This window comes from Ostrinia furnacalis, unplaced genomic scaffold, assembly GCF_004193835.3.
Source record: "Ostrinia furnacalis isolate ACB-3 unplaced genomic scaffold, ASM419383v2 OfSCF4915, whole genome shotgun sequence".
Taxonomy (NCBI): Eukaryota; Metazoa; Arthropoda; class Insecta; order Lepidoptera; family Crambidae; genus Ostrinia; species Ostrinia furnacalis.
In genome coordinates, this window is record NW_021135154.1 from 2869889 (window position 1) to 2893298 (window position 23410).

The window sequence follows — 23410 nt, forward strand, 5'->3', positions numbered from 1 at the left end:
TTATTTTTATTATAATTTTAGTTCTTAGTACTTCCTAGTTTATTTAGATGTTTTCGGGAGTAAGACCGGTGAACGCTCATCACGCTCCGTGAAGCACAAAATGCGTCGGATGTAAAAATGTATGTTCAAGAAAAAAACAATAGCGTTCTAAAATGACACACTAGTTATGTTATTTAAAATCTTAAAGGAAATATTAATATGAATTTGTATGCACTTAGTTAGTTCCGCAACACATCTACATAATATCGTATGATTATGAAATATTTTTAAAATCCTCTGTAAGCATTCGTGCTTCGACAGACATGCTGAGAGTTGGTTACAGCTTGATCGTAAGCTAAGTTGATAAAATCATTCAACCAGTAGTCTTCATTGATTTACTTAGAAAAGGAATCAATAAAAAGTTACATAATTAATTAGACGCCTACTTTTTCCGCATTGCAATACCTACATTAAGTAGGTACTTTAGTTAAGTTCGCTTGGAACATAACTACTTAGCTTGTAGTAGGAGGACAAGGGCGGCTTACATTATGCATTTAACACCTTCAACTTATGAGTTATAATCGAAGGCATATTGTTAGTTCCAGACAAAGACGCTATAACTGATGCCGCATTTAATATGCTCATAAACGCTGTTTTTAATTAATTTTGCCGGCAGCTGACCCAACTACAGTATACACAATGTTAAATTAAAATAACGTCAAGTCCGCAAAGATTTTTATGTTCATGTATGTAGGTTGGAGTGCCGTGCGCACAGCTAGTCTTCGATGTCCGGCTTTCGGCCTACGTTTTGAACCGAGGAAACATTGCGTCACTTCAACGTGATTATTTCAAATTTAAAACATCTTTAACTCCTAATGTGATGGCACTAACGTTTCGCAAAAGAGTTAAAACGGAGTACCTATTTACGTACAATCATCGGCTGGTTTAAATACTACGCATTTAACTATCGGCAACTCCAGTAAATTATTCAATGATGTATCGCAAACCTGATTTGCATTAAGTTACTAGATTTAATCATAATAAACCAACTAGATCAGTATATCATTAAGGCAGCATGAGAATTCTTGCTTTTATAGTGACGCGATTTACACCTATTGTCCTTAATCGATTTTATGACAGTTAACTTTGATTACAACATCGAATCATTTAACCGAACACAGATGTCGCTAAAATAAAACAAGCTTTAGAGCCTGCGCTATAAAACAAGATCAAGAAAACTTTCTAAAGTAATTTACCTTGTAGAACGACTTTAAAATCACGAGCTTGGTGTAAACTATCAATTGAATGCCTAATTCCACGTTATCTACGAGGAAATAAAACATAAGCTTTAACATTAATCCCACCTTACCTTCCTACACATTGATAAGTATAAAGCATATATCGTAAGATGTCTTGATTGTGTCACATCTCCATGAAAAATTTACTTACAGCCAACTAGATTTGCCAATTACTATAATCGCAGTATTGACGTAATTTATCTAACAGATTTAGAATCAAGAGCTGATTTATGCCTTCCTTTTGACTTTAACGGCGTATATAAAATGGGTAAGTTTTTCTGCAGTGGAAAATTATGTGCTATGTAACTCGATATTAAAAAGTTTTAATTATTTTAGAGAGTGACGAAGAAGATAAAGGTTCACTAGACGTATACAAATATAGGCGAAGAGCTGACAAGGACGAAATATTCTTGAATTCTACTACATTTGGTCGAATTTCTGACATTGATAAGCAAGATGTCAATTATGGAATCGACCAAGAAAAGAAGCACAAAACCTACACAATCTTACAAGAAACCAGAACGGAATTCACAAATAGCAAACTGCGGAATATTCTGATGATATATTCGAATCCTGCGTGGAAAGTGTTCATACTGACGATACTTTTTATCTCGTACCTGTTAGAATCATCCATGTACACATTCTGCAAACCGAAGGACCGGCCATTTTGGATCATCATTCTTGTGATATGTTCCAACTTCATTTTCTCTTTGGATGTAACGATCGTTTTCGGACTAAAGTTCTTCAGGAAGTGGAGAAAAACCCTCAATCTCGTAGAGCCTGAAACCAGTAGAGTAATATTAGATGTTGTACTAGCTATGCCATACGCGTTTCTTTACTTAGTAAACTACGAAAGGACTTCGTTCAACTATTACGCGATTGCACCAATTATGGCCCTGATCCGTGTTTACAGAATCATAGAGTACTTTTATAACAAGTCATCTCAAGCAGGAAGTAATCAATGGACGACGTTTCTATTCCAATATCTGATATTATTTCTGCTCTCTGTCCATACTTGGACTTGTGTGTGGTACCTATTTTCAGACAGAAATTTCGATATACATAAAGTTAGGTCGTCGTGGTCGACCGCAGCAATATACTTGCCGACAGAGGTCACCTTTGATTGGTACTTCGTTTGTTCATATTGGTCTGTAATGTTTCTAACAACGAACGCGCTTGGTGATTTGTACCCTGTGACCACAACCGAAAGAATTACAGCAATCACGGCTATATTGTTAGGATTTCTGCTGACAACAATCGTTTTTGTTGGGTCTTTGACTTCGCAGTTCATAACTATTACTACAAGACGTTCAATTTATGTAAGACAGTTGATGAAAATCAGGAATCACCTTGCGCTCATCAAAATGGATCCAGACACCACTAAGCGAATCATAAGGTAAGGTATTCATGTGAAAAAGTGTGCTGCTAAATTTATTGTTATCTATCAATTGTTATTTACCTGTACTTATTCACAGGTATTACGAAGATCTTTGGTACCAAAAGTCTGGTGTATTCAAGCCGAAATTATTGAAGCTTCTGCCGTATCCTCTTCAAATGGAGATCTGCTATGACTTGAACGCTGTACCACTCTACAGTTCATTGATATTCCGAAAGCTTCCGGAAGCCTTCCTTAGAAGGCTCTCTCTGGACATGAGTCACCAGTTTTATTTACCAGGCGACATTGTTTACAAGCACAATCATAACAAGACTATTATGGTAACTGATTACAATAAACTTTACCTACCACATTATACACCTACGTCAAATATGGAAGTTTTTTACAGTATTATTTTCATATACACGGCGAGACCACACCCATTTAAACATTACGTAATTTTGTCTGATCATGAGACGTTTGCGCGGAAAAATAATATTTAATTGTAGGTATGTATCACGAGTGGGGTTCTAGAATTACTGTCGGATGAAGATGACGAAAGTCCAATGATTTCATTTTCAAAAGGAACGTGCTTCGGAGAAATATCTCTGGTTTACAACATACCAGGTAATAATCTGTACATGTAATTAGAAAATTGACAGTTACTTGCAATGAAAATGTTGTAAAAGTAATTGCACAATTTCACTTTCAGCTCGATGTACCGTAAAAGCGGCGACGTACGTCGAGTGTCAAGTGCTGGACAAGACAAAGTTCATTAAATTGATGATCACGTATCCTCAAATGATCGATAAGATAAAGAATGAAATAAATGAACGGATTGAGAGGAGTCGTCAAAGGAAAACGAGGGGAGACCAGACTGCCTTATCCTTGAATATTTACGCCTCCAAGGATCGAAAGAAGAGCAGCATTAAATGTCTGAAGGACAAGCTAAGATACGTTCAAGGCATGTTAAAAATTGTTACGACTATATTCAATGTATTTCAAACCGGCCGGTTGCATAGGTAACCAACCTAAGTACACACTTACCTGTCTCTTATTTGCAACCTTACTTGTTACCGCGAGTGACAGGCGGGCTATGTGCCAGTTTGCGGTAGGTGCGATCACCCCAAGTTTATTAGATCCTGATTCGCCTATTTAGCTCTGTGTATCTCTGAACTTTCTCGTACACATTAGCGTTTATAAAAAATATGGAAATTCGCAATCTTTTACATCTACAGGATGTCCCAAAATTAAAACGTCACATTGACACCGTAGGTAGATGGGCCTAAGACGTTAGACGCGTCGAACAACGCGTTATTATGTCCGTTGAAAAGTTTCATCAGTGTCGAGATACGGTTATTTTTGGTACACATTTTCAAACAAAAAATCATAAATTTCAATACTCCAGAAACTTTTATGGACATTAAGTCTAAGGCCACGTGGTATTAAGCTACCACCCGCGTCAATGTCACGTGCAAATTTTTTTTTTTAAGATTATTAGCAATTTGTATTGCCCAAATTACTAATAGTCCCATTAGCCCATCGTGTTAAGCTAAATAAGCTTGTGTTACGAGTGGGCTCACCACAATAGTCGAGCGGGGCGGTGGGTTTCGTACCCGCGTTCCTCGGATCTCGAATCGGCCACTCCGACCCCTTCACCGTTCGGCTATCGTGTCTATTAAATTTTAGGACAGCCTGTATACTTTATTATGATAGTTAAATATAAAACAATACCTTGATGACTTTGATGTCACAATTAAGTTTTATCTCACAGGTAAAACTAATGAAGACCTGACGAAAGATGACGAGTTGGACAGTAACTGCTTAGATCTCTACATTTTATCTGAACATGTTAAGAAAAAGACGACCTTATTTACCTGCATCAGTTCCTCGTTTCCTTGGGTCTTGGAACACGATTGCTACCTCGTGAAATACTGGGAGCATTACATGCTCTGTATAGTATTTTACATCTGTACTGTATATCCATACTTTATCGGAATCAAGAGAAAATTTCCCGGCGGCCTTCTATTCTATACTCAGATTCTAATCACCATATCGCTGCTACTAAACGTCGTTATGTCTTCTGTAACAGCTGTGAAAACAAAGAAAAGCTATTTAACTAACATACGAAGCATTTTGAACTATAGGATGAACACCCTAGGGTTTTATCTAGATGTGATTGCTATTATACCGTTCGAGTATATTGTCACGATTCACAAAACTGTAAATTACGACGACAGTTATAGAGACCACTTATTTTACCTGTGCAAAGGTATCAAATTATGCCTAGTGTGGAGACTGTCGAATTTTTTTGAAAAACTTGAACGCAAGCTGTTACTGAATTCTTTGATCGTGAAGGTAATAATTGTTTTTCTACTTTTTTAGTGTTCTTTTTTGGAGTAAGTTTATTTTTTTATCGTCACGCTTAATATTTGGAATATTAATTTTCATAATACAATTTATTTTAAGGTGGCCAAATATTGCGTCTACATTTGTCTATTATGTTACTGGTGTGGAGTAATATTGTACATGGAGTCCTGTTTTGTGAGCCGTTGTTCTGAAAACTCATGGTTCAGTAGAGCTTTGCTTTGGGAAAACAAAATAAGTGGTGTGACGTCAAGCAAGTAAGTTACTTTAGTAAAATATCAGAGAAACGTTTAAATAAATATGCTTCTACCTTATTCCACTTATTCTTTAAGTAGCTGTAAGTGCGTAATAACAGGCATAATAATAGATTGTAAATACGTATTCGACAATTAATTACCACATCAGAAGCATTAAAATATCAATGGAAACTAGTTGACATTTACAGTTGAGATTTACTTTACAATCTTATCGTAACATCGTAATAATGTTTATTAATTATATGATTTATAATCAATAAAAGAAGGTAACAAAAGCTGACATTTAACTTTAACTACTTGGTAATAAATTACAAATGTTATCAAGTCGCATAAGATAACATCATGAGATTTCCGTATAGTTCCCATAGCGTGAAAAACATTTAACAAAAACAAATGACAAGAGTGCGTGGATTTTTCTAGATCGCACTTGGGCATTACATATCTTGTTTAATGTAAGTCCTATTTGATGTATTTTATTGAAAAAGAGGCTGAAATAGGTGACTGTTTCTTCTGCCATTTCTCAACATCAGCCCATAGTATGTTGTCCCTAAGCTTAGTGGTGGTAGGGCGAGCTATTTGGGACGTGTTTATGCGCTCTGGAAAAGACCCAAGTACTGAATAACTTTGACTTTTTTTTTTCTAGAACCAAATATCCACTAGTGACGTCAGTATACTTTGCCACCACGGTCCTCCTGTCAGTGGGGTATGGTGATTACACGCCTGGTGACCAATTCGACATGGCTTTAGTGGCTTTTCTCAGCCTATATGGAGTACTACTGATCGGATACTGCGTGTCCGAATTCTCAGCTGTAGTCACGCATTGGTCTAGGTAATTTATTTTCTTAATTGAGTGATTTTACTCTACAGGGTATAGGAGCGGCACGGGAAGGGTGACATTGACATAATAAATAATAATAATAAATACACTTTATTGCACACCAAAGATAAGGACAGAAAGAAAAGGAACACACAAGGTACAACTAGGCGGTCTTATCGCTATGAAGCGATCTCTTCCAGACAACCTATGGTGAGGACAGTTCCTTAAAAAAAAATATGAAGGCGGTGTCGACACTAAAGAAATAAATGAAAACAAAAGGCATAAAATTTAAACCAAAATAATACATACAAATAATACACAAAATATATTAATATATACATAATTATATAAAATACAGGGTGTTTGGCGCATCGTGTGCCAAAATGATTTGGCGGATAGAATGGGTCATTTCCTATATTTTCAGCCCCCATAACACGTTCCATGCCAGGCGGCTACTTTTAAATTAATTTTTTTAGTAATTTCACCAAAATACCCAAATCGCATCATTTAATTTCGATTTTTAAAAAAACTACTAGGCGCAGCCCTAAACTAAATATTTTGTTTTGACGTGCATTAATGTAGGGTTGCATCAAATCTAAATTTACTGGCAAATATCATCTAGTTTTTTTTAAATTCAGCTTTGAAGTTTTCCGAAAAGTTAAAAATGGACTGAACATTTAAGTTTATATTGGTATATTTTTTTTTTAAAAAGAGATAGCGATCTTAGGATTTTACCAAAACTTCTCTAGTCTATCCTCATTCAAACGGTATACTAATCTTGTTTAAACAATAACAACAACTTCACAAATTCCTTAAATTAGTGCATTGACTCTACTCGGACTGATTTGCGAAATTTGTGTTTATAGCCCCTTTATGTTTGATTAGCACGTTTAACACCTACAGGTAAAAAATATTAATCTTATGCAATGTAAAAACCTTTTCCCAATCGTTTTTCAATGTGGATTTCTTGAATTTAAAGACGAAAATAATTATTTTGATCGTTTATTAATTATTACAAATTTTGTTCAAAATGGCCTCGGCAACGTATACACTCACGACATCTTCTTCTAATTTTCTCTTTTTATTACTACAATTATACCTACATTTTTGAAATTCTAATAATTCCGTAACCGAAATTATCCGAGACTTTCGGATAATCTGAAATGATTTCATATCCGTGACCGTAACCGAAACCGGTATAATATTATTCTAATATCCGTAACCGTATCCATAACCGAAACTTCATATCCTTATTATCCCTGTTACCAAGTACAAGTGCAGGCAGAGCAGGTAGTAAAGGCGCGCGCGCACGGGTGACTTTTGTCACAGTATGTCAACTACTAATTACTGTCATGGTGACAAAAGTTTCTGTGACTGACTGTACGGTAGTCAGTCACAGAAACTTGAATTTTGGGCACATTAGAATAATAATTTTTAACCAAGGTAGATAAAGTTAAAATCGGGACTATTTCCAAAAAACCAAAAATTGTCGACAATTACAGCAAAAATTTACCAAGTGTTATACTATTTTGGAATCCTTACTAAATGCGCCAAATTATGACGTCACTTGCCACACTCGCGTAGTACATTTTTTTTTCAGTACAGTTAGTTTAAACTAGGCAAAATTTTTATTTTGAATTTTTTTTTGGGAATAATGTATTTTTTTCATCCAAGCTGGAGCAGCTGGTTTTGTAATTTTGATAACAATTTAGAGAAGCATTATTCAGGGTGACATAACAAAAAAAAAATTTGGAAAAAGTGAAGATTTGTGGCAACACGAGCAAAAGGACCGTCACCTGGAGTAGAATTTTTTGATTTTTTTTAAATGCCTATTATTTTTAAAATATGCCACATAGATTTTTTTTTATATTTTTCTGATAACCAGCACAACTTGCCTCAACACCCAGTTCCGGCTTGACGTTACATTACGGGACACCCTGTATACCTACATACATAAAATATAATATATACCTACATACATAGTATGACGTGCCAGAGGGCTTAGTGTGAGTTTACATCAAACGGCCTCACTAGTGAGCGCGTAAAAAATGACATTAAATGTATGACGGATTGTACAGCGGCCCTAGCGGAAACTTTCAAGAGCTAAAAATGACATGTTTTTTTTTAACGCGCTCCCTAGTGAGGACGTTTGATGTAAACCCACTAAGCCCTCTGAGCATACATTATCTGAAGCATATTCGAAGACGTGTGACGTCTCAAAAGCACCCTCCCGTGCCGCTCCCATACCTCCGGCAATGACTCAGTAAGCGCTATAACCTATGTACGCACTACGCAGTCTTGTCAAATAAATAGTCTTTATTATTATTATAAGGATCAATTTCCTTATACACTCGACATCAAATAAATCGCACCTCCCGCGACAAGCATTTTCAAACGTATGCTTCCCCACTTCCCACCAATATTGGCACCATTTAAAAGCCTAGTTCTAACCTTCATTTCATTAAAGGAAAGGTTTTTACCCCAAAAATATGTCTTTAGAAGGATCCAGAGTCACTTCTTCAAAAAATAGGTAGTTACGCTAGAGCCAACTTTTATGGCTATAAAACTGTTAAGTTGGGATTAATCGCTATCCATCTGTTAAAGAGGACACGTGAGATCATTATTTGGTTTTATAACCATAAAAATTGGTCTAATTGATCCCATAGGTGGGCCCAAAGTCAGGTATTTTTTCAAGTCACATATTTTATGGTACATGTTAATCATTTATTAAGAAATTAAATGTGTTTTTCTTTAAGGATATTTATTGGGCTTTCAAATAACACCAATATTGTTGGGGCACCATGATTGTGTCAGAAGAAAATCGTTAAAGTTCGCGTCGCGGAAGGTGCGGTTTATTTGATGTTGAGTATATTTCTGCCTTCACAAATGACACCGAATAAGACATAATTTACGTTAGTTTCTATTCAAATAATATAATAACTTAATTTGGTACAGAACCAAAACGGCATTCTTGGAAGTGATCATAACCATAGACAAGTTTATGAAGGAGAACAATATGCACCCGGCAATCAAATCCAGAATAATGGCGTTTTACGAGCTACAGTGGCAGTATAATTCGGTAAACGTTACGATATCTACTTATTCGTCAGTAATGTAAATTTAGTCTATGACTAATTTAATTTATGCCTGAATATAAATTTAAGCTGGTCTGAAAACGTTGCCAAGACTTTAAAAAGTTTTTCGGGACTATTCCAGGGAGTGGAACTCACTGAGGAGAACTGGTTGGAAAGTACTGTTATACCATCTGAGCTTAGGAAGAAAGTGCTACACCAAGCTAGATTTAAAGCGCTTACTTCGATTAGATTTTTCCAAGTTAAAAATATCGCTTACATTCAAACACTAACCGAAAGTAAGTCTAAGTAGTAGAATAATAAATCTATCTTTCTTCTGTCGAAAAATTTAACGCCAACGAAAATTTACATCATAGATTAAATAAATTTAACGCAAGGTCAATTTAAGCCTACACATTCTACGAGTGACAATACCTCTCATTGACACCATTTTTGTAATTTTTAGCTGCAAGAGACATAATACTTCCACCTGGCGAAATCGTATACTACGGTGGAACAGTTACTAGAGAACTCTACATAATAGAAAGCGGTTATTGCTTAGTAACATCCCCACAGATGAAAGAGGCTAAGAAGGAACGCGTCATCGGACCTGGAAACCACTTAGGATTATTGGTGCTATTATATGGCGTACCAGCTGTTAGCACTGTGATTACGCTGACCCATTGCAAGGTTTGTGCTTCATCAGGTCGTTTAGCATCCACTGCACCTTCTATAATTTAGTTTAAGCAAGTGCCAATGGATTATTTGGAAAGTGCAGCATGGGACGTCCACCCACAACGTGGACCGACGACCTCATAAAGGTAGCAGGAAGGCGCTGGCGCTGGATGCAAGCCGCTATACCAACCGGTCAATATGGGAATCATTAGAATTCCCATATTGCACATAGGATCAGCAGTGGAAGTCCTAGGTGGTTGATGAACGGAGGAATTGACTAACACTCCAACTCCAACTTCGAATATTTTACCCCTTTAGTCGCCTTTTACGACATCCACGGTAAGAGTGGGAGTTATCCTATATCCTATCTGCAAGACACACTCCATTGTAATTATTTTTTGCATGTACAAATCGCTTGTTTTTTATTCTTTACAGTTGATAAGTATTAGCCACTGGGCCTACACATCGGCATTAAGCTTATTTCCTGATATGAAAGAGCATGAAGGCCTTCTAACGCCAGAGGAACTTAACAGCATACAGATGCAGGCCAAGTCACAATACGCTGCTTGTGCTTATTTAAAGCATTACAGCAACCTCACTAGGAAACCCCCACGAGTCAAGATTACCAATATCCTTCAGGAGTTTTTGAACAGTAAGTGACTTAAAATCAACATCATAGAACATATGCCTCCCTCAATGGTTTTCACATCGCCCGGTTGGTAACAACTTGACTTTATGAGGTCGCGATTCAGTTGAGTCTTGATCTTAGAATGTTTTATCAATATTTTAAGTGGGGGTTCAACTTATGGAGGAGCTTAAAATATTAATAAAACATTCTAAGATCAGAAGCCAGTTGCAGAAACTGCCTTAAACGTAATCAAGTTATTAGTCACATATCAAAATAAGATAAAATAAAGTCAACCTGTGTCTGAGTCAACTAAAGGGAGCATGCTAAAAGATAACGTATTAAATAACAGTATTATTCATCGTATGTTGTACACACACCGGCAGATTTAGCGGAACGCAAAAAAAAGTATGAAAATAAGGAAAATTACTACTGATCTATGAAATATTTATTATACAAAATAAAGAGATAATTAAAATAAAATAAAATAACATATATTTTTTAAATATTTAGTCGTTTTTATTTAATAAAAAATCATCGAAACGAAATTTCAATTTTTCAGTTTTGAACAAAAATTAGAAATTGTGGCCAGATTAAAAATTAGGGTAGCTTATCACTATCCAAATGAATGAATTAATGATGGGTATTTCCCCCTCTTGCTCTGATGATGGTTTCCATTCATCTGAGCATGCTGCAGTTAATGATATGAAGGGTATTTTGGGGCAATGTCTGCCATTCCTCTAGTAACGCGTTTCTCAACACCACCGGTGGTATTCTGAGTTTAACACATCTTTTAAGAAAGTCCAAGACATGCTCTATAGGATTCTTGTCTAGGGATCTTGCCAGCCACTGCATCATGGGTATATCCAAATGGTTTAGATGTGCCTGTACTGAGCGAGCACTGTGAAAACGAACATTATCGTGAATTAAACTAAAGGAGTCCACAATAAATGGAGTAAATGGCACATCATGTTCTTCTAAAATGTTCCTAGTGTACCATTCAGAAGTCGTATTTCCTCCATCACCCACCACTAACTCCGTGCGAGCTCCCAAAAAAATCCTTCCCCACACCAGAATTAAGCTACCTCCATAAACCACGATATTTTCAAAATTAAGACTAAATGTTACGTTCTCTTTGTGTCTCCATATTCGCTATCTTCCATCGATCTGGTTTAAGAGAACTCTGCACTCATAAGTGAAGAGATCATGCCTCCAGTCGTTCAAGACCCAATCACGATATTCACGTGAAAAGTTCAATATGTTTTTTCGGTGCTGTGTCACAAGTTGGAGCTTTCTCGGGTATGCACGACCCTATACCAACTTCAGTAAATCTCCTGTGAACTGTGGGCTCAGTCACTCTTACTCCTCGAGTGTCTTTAAGGTTATTTCTGGCTTGAACAGCAGGTAACCGCGACTTTCTGAAAACTCGAAGTTGTAAAAAACGGTCATCCCGTCGCGAAGTACGCCTTTTTCTGACTTGAACCCTCCTCCTAACGACAGAAATGATCAATCTGTACCGTTGGTTACTGCCATGGGTGGTCGATACTGATCAACGACGTCTTACGGCAGCCGATTTGTATGCATGGCCGTTACTTCTCATTTCATCTGCCTTAATGATTTCTGACGGTGCTAAGCTGGGCATAATAAACCCTTATAAGTAACTGAATGCTTACACAACAAAATTCTCAGAAAAAAACATCTTTCACGTAAAAGAAATCCAAATTAGCAAAAGCTTCATTCAATTCAAAACACTCAACGAAACTGTTGATGGGGTAATTTAAACAAAATAATTAAAAAAATATGCTGTTGGCAATTATTTTTTTCAAATTTAGAATTAAATTAAAAAATAATGTCATAATTAGGCATTTTTTTCCTAAAATAATGATGATATTGATGCTTTTTTTTCCGTTCCTCTAAATCTGCCGGTGTGTGTATTTTCAGATTCCTTCATAAATGTGTATGATGACTACCACAAACGGAGAGAAAGCTACATCAAGTCATACTCACAATTTCGCATTTTGAACCATTTCGCACCGTATTTACTTATGCCAATTGCGATCAAACCAAATGGAATATTTTTGAAGTTCTGGGCGTTTGGCAGAATTATCACAGCATTTTTGTTATGCATTTTAGTACCGGTAATGTTTAATTTAATCTGTATGTGTACGAAGAGCATCACAAATAATTATAATTAAATTTGGCCTTGTCTCTCTCACTCGCCTACGATAAAAGCTCAATTAAGAAGGATAGCGCCGATTTATTACACATACTTTTTACCTACACTTTCTTCTTTTACGATACTTAGAGCTGCGTTTATGAGTAGGTACTCAACTTAACAAAACATCATTTCCAATTACAGATAGTTGTGTCTATGGCCCCACTGTGTGGAATATTTAACTATGCAATAGTAGCTCTTGAGGCAATATGCTATATTGATCTCTATCTGATGCTACATGTCGCTTATTATGGAACGAAGAACCAGTTGATTTACCATCCATATTTAACTGCCAAAAATTACTTAACAGTAAGTTTTTTTTAAACTTAGTAGTAGTAGTAGCAGTGAACGTCATTTGGCTGAAACTAATAACGAAAGTTTTTTTTATTACCTGAATGGAGGTAAAAATAAGAGTAAGTACGTCATCATCATCATTTCGGCCAACGGACGTCTACTGATGCTATTGCTGTTTATAGAATTGAATCAGCAATTACAGAGAATATGAGTATTTATAATAATAGGTCATCCTAATAAAATACGACTTCACGCGATGTGATGAATTTAACGACGCGGGCGGCAACCTTAAAATACTTGACGCTTGATAGATTCGTATGACCTTTTTCATAAGCCCACACTATTAACTTTCATTCTAATTCAAATTCTTTGTTACTGGTCTAACTCTAACGCAAAACTCAGACAGTGCCTGAAGTATGGCCCATACTGTATGGGATATACTAGGTAAATTTGATACTAGGTGCACCTATTCCTAGTATTTATTAATACTCGATCCAAGTACCTGTTCCACCTAGTACGTAGTAATTTAGCATACTTGACGCGACTAGTGCGGACTAATCCACGTAATATGACTTTAAAATACAATTTTCTTTGAAAAGATACAACTGTAGTATGAATAATGCAATTTGAAATTGAATAATAATTCCTCCCTTCGTACTTCAACAGGCTTAGGACTGTCAACTTAAAAGTTGGCGTATTTAAAAGATAATTTTATCATTTCATAAAAATATTTACATATTTTTTCTTATTTACATGAATATGGTTTGACTACGTTTGTGTGCGTTTGCTTCGTCGCGCTCTTTGTTTTGTCAGACAGAGACGGAGTGAATCTCTACGTTCGCACATAAGCTTAGCGAGAAATACTAGGTGCGCGTAATACACGACTACGGATTACGCAATAATAACCTCTATTACTTTGACGGTAGGGTCGGAAATCGTGTAATTTATAAAATACAAGGTGGATCAAGTATTTAAAAAATTGGAATAGGTGCCGCCTAGTACTGTAAAATACCTAGTGTGTGGATCTGTTCTAGTAAATACGTCTCATCTCTAGTATGGGAGCAGCACGGGAGGGATGACATATTATGAAGTCTCGCTGACGTTTGACATTACAAAAACACGTTCCTATGCCTCAGGCACTGACTCATTTTTGCGCTAGACCGAACGTAGGTACGACGTAGGTCCTTTGTAGGGTACTTAAACCGCCTCTGTGGTCTAGTGGTTAGACCACCTGCTTCAGACGCAGAGGTCCCGGGTTCGATTCCCAGTGGGGGCAGAATTTTCTGTTCGGTTTGGTTGGTGGTAGGGCTTGTTCCAAGTCCGCCTGGCTAGCTACCACCATCTTACCTAAGTCTGTCGCCATAACAACAATGTTAACAGCATTGTTGTGTTCCGGCAGTTAGAGGTAAGATAGCCAGTTCCTCTGTGGTTGAGGATTCCGAGTGAAGCTCGCTTCCACCTTCGGCCTGATCATCACTTACCATCAGGTGAGATGCAGGCCAAGAGCTTCCTCGTTGTGGATAAAAAAAAAAACACACACACACACACACACACACACACACAAACTCTTTCTCTTTCCTTTCACACTCTAATAGGTAGGTACGAGTATATCAAATTTAATCGTAAAGTAACAATCACCACTGTGGTCTAGTGGTAAGACTACCTATTTAGGACAGGCAATTCCTCTGTGGTTTAGGATTCCGGGTGAAGCTCGCTGATCATCCAGCAGTTTCCAACTTTCCATCAGGTCAGATGAAGGGCAAGAGCTTCCTTGTTGTGGATAAAAAATGTTCTGTTCAGTTATTGTCTCTAAACGTGTTCTACGTAACGTACACTTAGTGGATTGCAAATATTAGTTAGTCCTATGAAAGTCAAAAACATGTAACGGAATCTCCGACTTACTACTTTAGTAGAGCGATTACAGAAAATAATGGCCGCCTATTAAGTGCATGTTTTTTTGTGTTATTATGAAAGTTCAGAAAACTGCGCAGTTTTTAAAATTATTTTGGACCTATGGAAATTCTTTTTTTTTCTCATACATTTCAGTTGAAAATTTTAGAATGTTCTGCTAAAAGCATATTTTTTATGTTTCTAGCAAAAATTTTGTATCTTGCATCAAAGATATGAAGGTGATTATTTTTTTCAAATATCTGCAACTAATAGGGAATCTGTCAAAAAAAAGAAATCTGAGAAAAATCAACCCAAAAAAAAGATAAAAAAAAAATTAAGCCACTAGGTCATGAAATTTGAAAAAATCACAAAATTAACGATAACTTCTAAACTACGAAAAATCGTAGAACATACATGGGGGTGAAATCGATAGGTCTAGTCCTCACCTATCACCTGCCTTCGGCTTGACACCTTACAAGAAACACCCTGTATAGCTTGCCCCACCACCATTTCGTTCATGACATCAAAAAGTGGCGGAAGAAACTCAGTCACCTTTGTCAGCCAAATACAAGAAAGTAATTCTTGATTGTTATGCTTTATAGGGCCCTTTCATCATAGATTTTCTGACATGCTTTCCCTGGTATGCGATATGGAAGCTCTTCGTACCTAAACACGATGAAGATCATACGGAAGAGGACCACATTGCCAATCATCACGTATTCCACTGTATTTTGCGAATGGTTAACGTGCTACAAATATACAAACTTTACGCTGCGTTCTGGGCGGAATCTATCGCAGCATTGAAACGGGTATTTTTATTTTATTTAGACAATGTAATAATAAAACATTAATATCACTTTCAGCGTGCATACCGACTTTATCGAAAATGGTTTCGCTTATTTTCTGATCAGGTCTTGGATTTCGCTTTAGGGCTATCAACATTGAAATTATGACATTTTACTTGTAAAGACTGCCGCTTGTGGGAACCGAATGCACCACATTTTGTTCTGTAGCTCAGTGGATATGCAGCCGTCCGGCTAACAAAATATCGTGGCCAGTTTCCCTTGAGACAGTGGCATTTTCAATAGAAACATCTTCTCTTAGCAATGATAATAAAATAACATTAATATTAATTCCAGGCTTACTTGATGAGTGTCGTACAGTTCTTTCTACTGACGATTTTCTTCCTTAACTTGTATGCATCGATGCTGATAACCATGTCATGCAGATACGTTATAGCTTCTAACGCCGATGATTTCGAAGACAGAATTTCACGATTGTCCCTGATAGGTCCTTATATGAACACAACGTACCATCCTGAGGGTTGCATGGTTTGCCAACGAGGTATAATTACAAAAATAGTTGTTAATTAAAATTATTCGCATTACATAAGATTAAGGTCGCCTATGTTCACCTAGGATTCCTGGGAATTGCGCCTTTGTTCATCTAGAAATCACCCAGATAAACAAATGCGAATTTTGTATTCATATTGAAATACTCCTCTGTGGCATCTCACGTAATTTTAAAGTGTCATGCAACAATCTCATAAGCTGATGACTGTACATACCGTACACTAGTTTGAATCTAGGATATTATAAGTGAGTATGCTTATTATTTATTTCTTTCACAAAGGATCTTGGGTTGACGCGCCAACATTATTAGAAGAATACCTAACCCCGGCAAAAGTATACCTGTTGGCTTATTATTGGGCGGCGACGAGTTTTAGTGGGGCTGGCTTCGGTGACATCACTGCGCAAGACAACACCCACATGATCCTTTCCATTTGTATCAACATACATGGAGTTCTGTTCTTTGGGTATAAAGTCATTTTAGTTATCTGATTTTGAATTTTATATGGCTTTAAAGATGATACGAAAGTGCACATGTCTATATGTGCCTGTTTTGCAATAATGCCTCTTGCAAAATCATGAGTAAGAAACTTTATTTCAGATACGTTTACGCTAAAATTGCATCACTGAAAGCAATGGCAGATCAAGTGGTAACGAAATTCCAAGAGAATTTAAAGCATCTAGAATTATTTCTGAATAGAGAAAAGGTGCCATTTGTACTGAAAAAGACTGTGATAGATTACTGGAAATATCAATGGAAGAGAACGGGCGGATGGTCGGTAAGGATTTTTTTGGTTTGGTGCAGTGAATAAAATTTTAAACGATATATCCATATCATGCATTGTGGAAAACCTTGGAGGAGGCCTTTGTCCAGACGTCATTTGGCTGAAACGAACGAACGATCTATATCACTTTCGCACACGTTAGCGTCTTGGCATGAGTGAAAAGGAAAGATAGTTTTCGTGTATAAATCTCGCAAAAACAAAAGCACTAAATAAAAGAATTAAATCTCCACATCTGGCGATTTCCATACACCTTTCCGAATGACGTTGGTTCATTGCATAAACAGCAAATTTTAAATAAACTTGCATACAAATCTGTTTGTTGACAAATACTGGCAAAGGAACTAGCTATTTAATATTAGCAATTCCAAAATATACGGTTATTTCCTTCACGCCGTTTAATATATTAATAAGTATGTAAAATACTTGATGACAATTTACCAAGTAGAGTTAGAATGCTATGCTAATCACCTTGTTTGCTTTTAAATGTTATCAAATCACCCATAATAACAGCTAAAGGTATATTTAATTATCCTTGTTTAGCACCAATCCATACTAGGTAAACTGCATGCAAATCTGAACGAAGATTCAGTACTGTATATGTACGAGAAAACGCTGCGAGAGATACCTTTGTTCGAAGACGTTGAATATTCGTTCTTCAGGGCCTTCGCGAAGAAACTCAAAGAGCAATACTTTCAAAAAGGTTACATGGTTATAAGAGCCAACGAAGTTATCAACTCAATGTATATTATCTATCGGGGGAAGGTACAGTTTTATTTCCTCATATTAGGTAAGCGTTTTTAAACTCAGACAGTGCCTGGAGGTATGGGAGCGACACGGGAAGTTTTTGTAATATCAAACGTCAGCGAGACTTCAGATCTCTTCAAATTAATATGCTCTGTCACGTCATAATATGTCAATGTCACCCTCTATTATTATCTCAGGCACTAACTTAAGCGCTAGACGTGTTAAGTGTGTTTTTAACAAAATCCAATTTAGAATGGAATATTTAAAACTTTTTGCACAACTTTGGTGTAGGTGGACATAATATCGGATATTAATGAAGTGGAAGCCTGTATGGGGCCGGGCGGCATATTTGGAAATATCAGAGGTGCATCCAAGTATTTGACCATGTCAAACGTCATCGCATCGAGAAACATCGATTTGTTGTGTATTAAAGGACACGATTTCTACGCTCTCCTAAAGGTTTCTTGATAGTTTCATTTTGCAGTAATCATGTCATCTACATAAATTAAACAATATTTACATACTTACCAATTAACCAATACTTATGTTTCTTCATGTTCTTTCAGAGCTATCCGTCCGTACTTAGGAAAGTAAAACAGTCGGTGGACTCAGCAGCAAAAGACTACGTTCTTCCTACCACCACGTCTGGAAGACCAAGTTTGGAGGTGAGTAAAACACAATAGAATTAGGTATTAAGATTATTCCCTAGATTCTGAATTAGAATTCTTAGCTAATGCGTGCTCATTTTTAATTGTTCTGAATTGAGAGATTCAACTTTGAGAATTCGCTTAAGTAATCTCAAATCAATTCAGGGCAATTCAGAAACGAAAATAGGCTTAAGTTCATACTTAGGTAGAGAATGAGTATTCTCAAGCTCTGCATTTCAATTAAGAAGCCGGCTGTATTTCAAAATTAATAATACAATTTAAATACAGGTTGAGACATACCCTCTTTCATACGAAGCTGGTGACGATGAAGAAGACGATGGACTCGACGATCTTGACTTCAGCATGTTTGTAGAAGTATGTTTCCTTCCATCTTTCGTATAATACTTCAGATCACCAAAGGCTTTAATGACATTTGTCAACTTCCAGAGTCCAGAAAAAAGTATAGCTGAATCCCATGGCTCAAGATCTATCACGTCAGCAGGGAATGCAGACTACGTTGGAGCTACATTCCTGATTTTAAAACCACACAGGTTTCATTCTATTATCTCCGTCTTAAAACATTCGTGACACAAAATACTGTATCAGTTTTCACACCTGGGCATAAGGATAACAGTATAAAAACCATGCGGAAATCATTTAAAATAGGTATACCTTATCTACGAAGATTAATCTACGTCAATGCATACTTACTATCGCTAGTGTACTACAGATTTTTCTACTTATTCTAACACAGAAAACTAGTTCTCTGCTGTCATGCAATACTATTGTAAGGGTCACTCAAAATAATAATACACCTTGTCAAAATAACAACAATCAATTTCAATAGCAAATAATTGAAATATTACCCGCCTGCCTACTACATTTTAAGAGTACCTTTTTGATTTGCTTTCAAGGCTAATACTCATTTTAATACTTACCTATTGCTTATTTGCAGGTGGTTTCGTAGCAGTATTTTGCCAGACTGCAAATTGGTCATGTTCATGGGTAAATCCTTTTTCGTATCTATTGTTAATTCTTGCCTACAATAGTAAACAACTTCTCATACCTACAGGAATTTTTATACAGGAAAACTGTATTTTATAATCCCTGTTAAGTAAAAAGTATGTCGCCCAGTAGGAACTTAAAAAAGTGAAATTCTGATTTACAACTTACGTTCTATTAGATACATTGTTGACGTAGACGGATGACATAATTCCATTTATGTTTGCAGATCAATTCACGCTGATTCTTGCCTACGTTGACTTCATGTTGCTCGTATATCAAATGGCATTTCTCTCAATCCCTTACTTTTTATACATCTGTGTGACATTGGACGTAATTTTTTGGTACAAACTATTTCTCGACATGCACAGCGGGTTTATGAACAGATACGGCGATTATATTTTGAATCCGAAGAAAGTTAGGGAGATGTGAGTTCACTGTAACTTCTATTTTAAATAAGATTCATTATGTTGATATGTATTTGGCCTATATTGCTTTTGTCCGTATCAGGACACTTGTGCGAAAGACATTTGCGTGAATACACAAGTGCGAAAAGCCATTTGCTTGCGCCTACGGACAAACGGAAATTAATGTTTGCGCGAAAGACACGATCGCGAAAACACATAGCGCAAACGAATACTTATTTTTTTTCTTTCACGATAATGCCGTTCGCGCAAGTGTCTTTTCGCTAAAATATATTTTCGCGGAAGTACCGAAACATTTTTGTAGAGTAAAAAAATAGTGTTGTAACATCGATGTTGAAATTGCAGGTACTTCTCAAAAGTATACCTACGGAGGCGTGATTTCCTTGCGAACATACCTATTTGCTACTTAGCATTCGGCTTGCCCTTGCTTCCGCCCATGCAACTCGCATTTTTCGTCTACCTACGCTCTCCCCAGTTGTTTAGAGTCTCATACCTGTTCACCTACAGAGTACACTCGGCAAGGAAAAACAACATCAGCTCGGCTAATCTTTTATTCAAACTAACGTGGGTATAAATCTGGTATATTTTGATTTTAATTGACAATTGATTGATGGTTATTCTATTACACCAATCGAAACGTTTCTTTCTAAGAAAGAGACTATCGAATTCATTAAAAAAATTCAAACTGAAATCAGTCGGTTTCTTATCCTCACGTAGCTAAGTACCTACTATGTTTTTTAAGCTGCCAGACTATACCAAAATACGATTTCTATAATCGCACATAGCAGCATCTGGCAATAAATGAGAAACACAAATAGATTCTAAAATATTAAAGCGATGTTAAAGAAAAGCTCCACTTTTCCATAATAATTTACATCTTTTTAATTCTACTACCTACATCAATATAACCGATTTAAAGCCTCCTTTATGCCTTATATTTTATTTCAGGTCAATAGGAATATGGGCATCAATACTGGCTCACGTAAACGCATGTCTATTTTTCAAACTGTCATGTCTAACTCCAGTGCACTGTACTTCGGCTAACTGGATGTCAAAAAACGAACTTAATTTACGATCCAAATACATACAGGTAACTTAAAAAAGCAAATACAGTTATTCTAATATTACTTGACTTCAAGGTCTGAACCGTTCTTGCACTTGGTACGCATTAAAATTATTGAAACTATAACTATTATATTTTTTTCTCACTAGTTGGCGCCACTGGTAAGTATGGTCTTATCACTCGCCAGTGGCGCCAGCTAGTGAGTGAAAGATAAAACGATAGTCCCTAGATTGAAAAGTTGTAACAAATAGTGAACGCAAATGTACTAGACTCTCATTTAGCTGTGGATATCCGCAACGTGAAAATGTATTGTCAAAATGCAATGAAATTACTAACTTCGCACATGAACTGAAAAATCTAGAAAGTGTCTAGTCAAACGATCTCTTGCGGTCAAACAATAATCAAGGCAAGTTATTTTATAAGCATACATTTACAGGCAAATTATTTCTCAATCTACGTAGCGGCTCTGTGGTACATGATAAACTTACTAACGATCACTGGAACCGGCGACGTCTCATCACAAAACGACTTTGAAGCTATAGAAACTATCATTGTCATTATTATAATCAAATTTTGTACAGGTATTTTCCATGTTATTGTAAATAATAAACTGTTGTATTTTACACAATGGCGAGCCTAAGGGCAGGGATGTTATGGATATCCGTATAATATTATTCCTATATCCGTAACCGTATTAAGGGTGCCGTCATATTAGATGCGTGAAGAAGCGCTACAGTGGCGCCAATATAGCGCGCTTGCCGCACTATTATTAGTTTTCATACGATTTCTAGAAGCGCAGTTGCAGCGCTACTACCTTATGAAATCTAGTAGTGGTGCGACGAGCGCGTCACTTCATCGCTTCCTCACGCCTCTTTTGAAGGCCTCAACTGTAAAATTATTGAACAGTGATTTACCTACGTCATGCGAAAAAAAAAACATTTTAAGTTTAACACATCATCATCAATACAGTATACTTTTTTCAGGACTTCTAATATCAGAAATGTCAGCGATGATAACAGCTCATTCGTCTTCGCGGATCGCTTATGACTATGGCATTAACGAGCTGAGAGACGGTCTCCGGGATATGGACCTAAGTGACCACCAAATGAACAAGATGTGGGACTACGTTCGTGAACTGTGGAACAGACAACAAGGCCGGCAGGTAGGTGTATGGTTCAGGCGCATCCACAGCTGAACATAGGATTAGGCCTCACCGAATGATTTCCAGAATGGCCAGTTCGAAGACACCTTGCAGCTTCATACTCTCTACTTTTAACTTTTGTCTTGTATAGCAGGCGCATACCTAATATTTATTTTACAATAAGATTGGACGCATAATTTTAAAAGTAATACCTATTATGTGTGTTGGATGAACATAGCAAAGGTAAAACAAGGAGAATTTTTGCCGAGTAATTAATTGAAAGAGAAGTACAGTCGACAAATCAGACGTTTCATTTTTGTTAATAAATAACACCTGTTAGAATTACATCTCTAAGTAATATGTAAAGAAATAATCTTCCCAGATGCCTGAACTAGTATTTCAACTGCCATTCCGACTGCGCTGTCAAATTATGCAAGCACTGTACGGGTCTCACATAAGAGAGTCCATTATATTCAGCAAAGCAGACGATGATTTCAAGAGGATGCTATCTATGTGGATGAAACATTGCGTGTTTTTTCCTGGGAACTATATTGTACAATGTGGAGATTCCGACCAGTGCATCTACTTCATACATAGAGGCGAGGTATGGAGAAGTTTTAGTTTGAGATTATGCATATAGCTCTGAGCTTTCTAAGAACTAAAAACTGTAACGATTTCTTACGCTCTAGAGCAGTGTTCGGCATACTTTTTGTGTTCAAGGTACATCTAGGAAAGCTAAATTTTTTTGAGGTACATCACAAATCAAAAATCATTTTTAAGTAATTACCTTTGATAATAATTACCCTTGCTTTAACTCAAAATAACTTTATAAGATAACCTTATTTTTCCGAGGCACGCCGCGGTATACCCTTTGCGGAACACTGCTCTAGAGTGTATCTTCAAAGTGAGTCGTAAGAGAGTTACATTTAAATTCACTTTCCTATTTTTAAACCGATTTAAATTTGTTTAACAGGTCGAAGTTCTAACTGTTCATCCCAATTTGACTGAATCAATTTACGATATTTTAGGCCCTGAAGACAGTTTTGGAGTAGCACAGGTATTTAAACACAAGTCGTGTACTGTTACTATTCAATTTAGTTTGGTTATAAGTTTAGAAGTTACTTTTTAAACTATGACTGATCCTTTTTCTGCTCCTAAGTTTGTAAAATTGATATAAAATGTATAATTTCAGGGACTTTATGTAGGTGTGGCTCACCATTTCTCATTCCGAGCTAGGACTGTGGTCGATATTGTGTATTTGAAGCTTGAACAATGGAAGTATTTGCTGGATTTCTATCCCAGATCAGCGAAAATTGTAAAAAAGAAAGTTGAAAATGTCTATTTGGCAATCTAGACAAATGGTTTGTTTTAATTTAAGAATATGAGTAGTT

General features: G+C 36.5%; 1 protein-coding gene across 1 annotated transcript; it reads left to right on the forward strand.

Moving 5' to 3' along the window:
• The first annotated feature begins 1293 nt into the window (after window positions 1-1293).
• On the forward strand, window positions 1294-23379 carry LOC114360170 (uncharacterized). Its single transcript, XM_028314749.1, has 32 exons — window positions 1294-1545; window positions 1614-2673; window positions 2753-2993; window positions 3162-3279; window positions 3365-3616; window positions 4427-5010; window positions 5122-5276; window positions 5920-6105; window positions 9049-9172; window positions 9310-9463; window positions 9631-9854; window positions 10275-10491; window positions 12406-12602; window positions 12824-12988; window positions 15466-15672; window positions 16003-16207; window positions 16496-16679; window positions 16814-16991; window positions 17538-17759; window positions 18033-18200; window positions 18308-18406; window positions 18677-18763; window positions 18836-18939; window positions 19344-19393; window positions 19620-19818; window positions 20161-20379; window positions 20764-20905; window positions 21315-21459; window positions 21862-22040; window positions 22402-22623; window positions 22993-23076; window positions 23212-23379. The coding sequence occupies exons 1-32, from the start codon at window positions 1542-1544 to the stop codon at window positions 23371-23373; spliced, it is 6537 nt and encodes a 2178-aa protein (XP_028170550.1). The 5' UTR covers window positions 1294-1541; the 3' UTR covers window positions 23374-23379.
• The last annotated feature ends 31 nt before the right edge of the window (window positions 23380-23410 follow it).

Excerpts from the sequence above, each read along its gene's own strand:
- LOC114360170 (XM_028314749.1), top strand. Across the intron at positions 15,673-16,002 it reads CTATCGCAGCATTGAAACGG|GCTTACTTGATGAGTGTCGT; the intron begins GTATTTTTATTT and ends TATTAATTCCAG. Across the intron at positions 18,407-18,676 it reads CTGGAAGACCAAGTTTGGAG|GTTGAGACATACCCTCTTTC; the intron begins GTGAGTAAAACA and ends ATTTAAATACAG.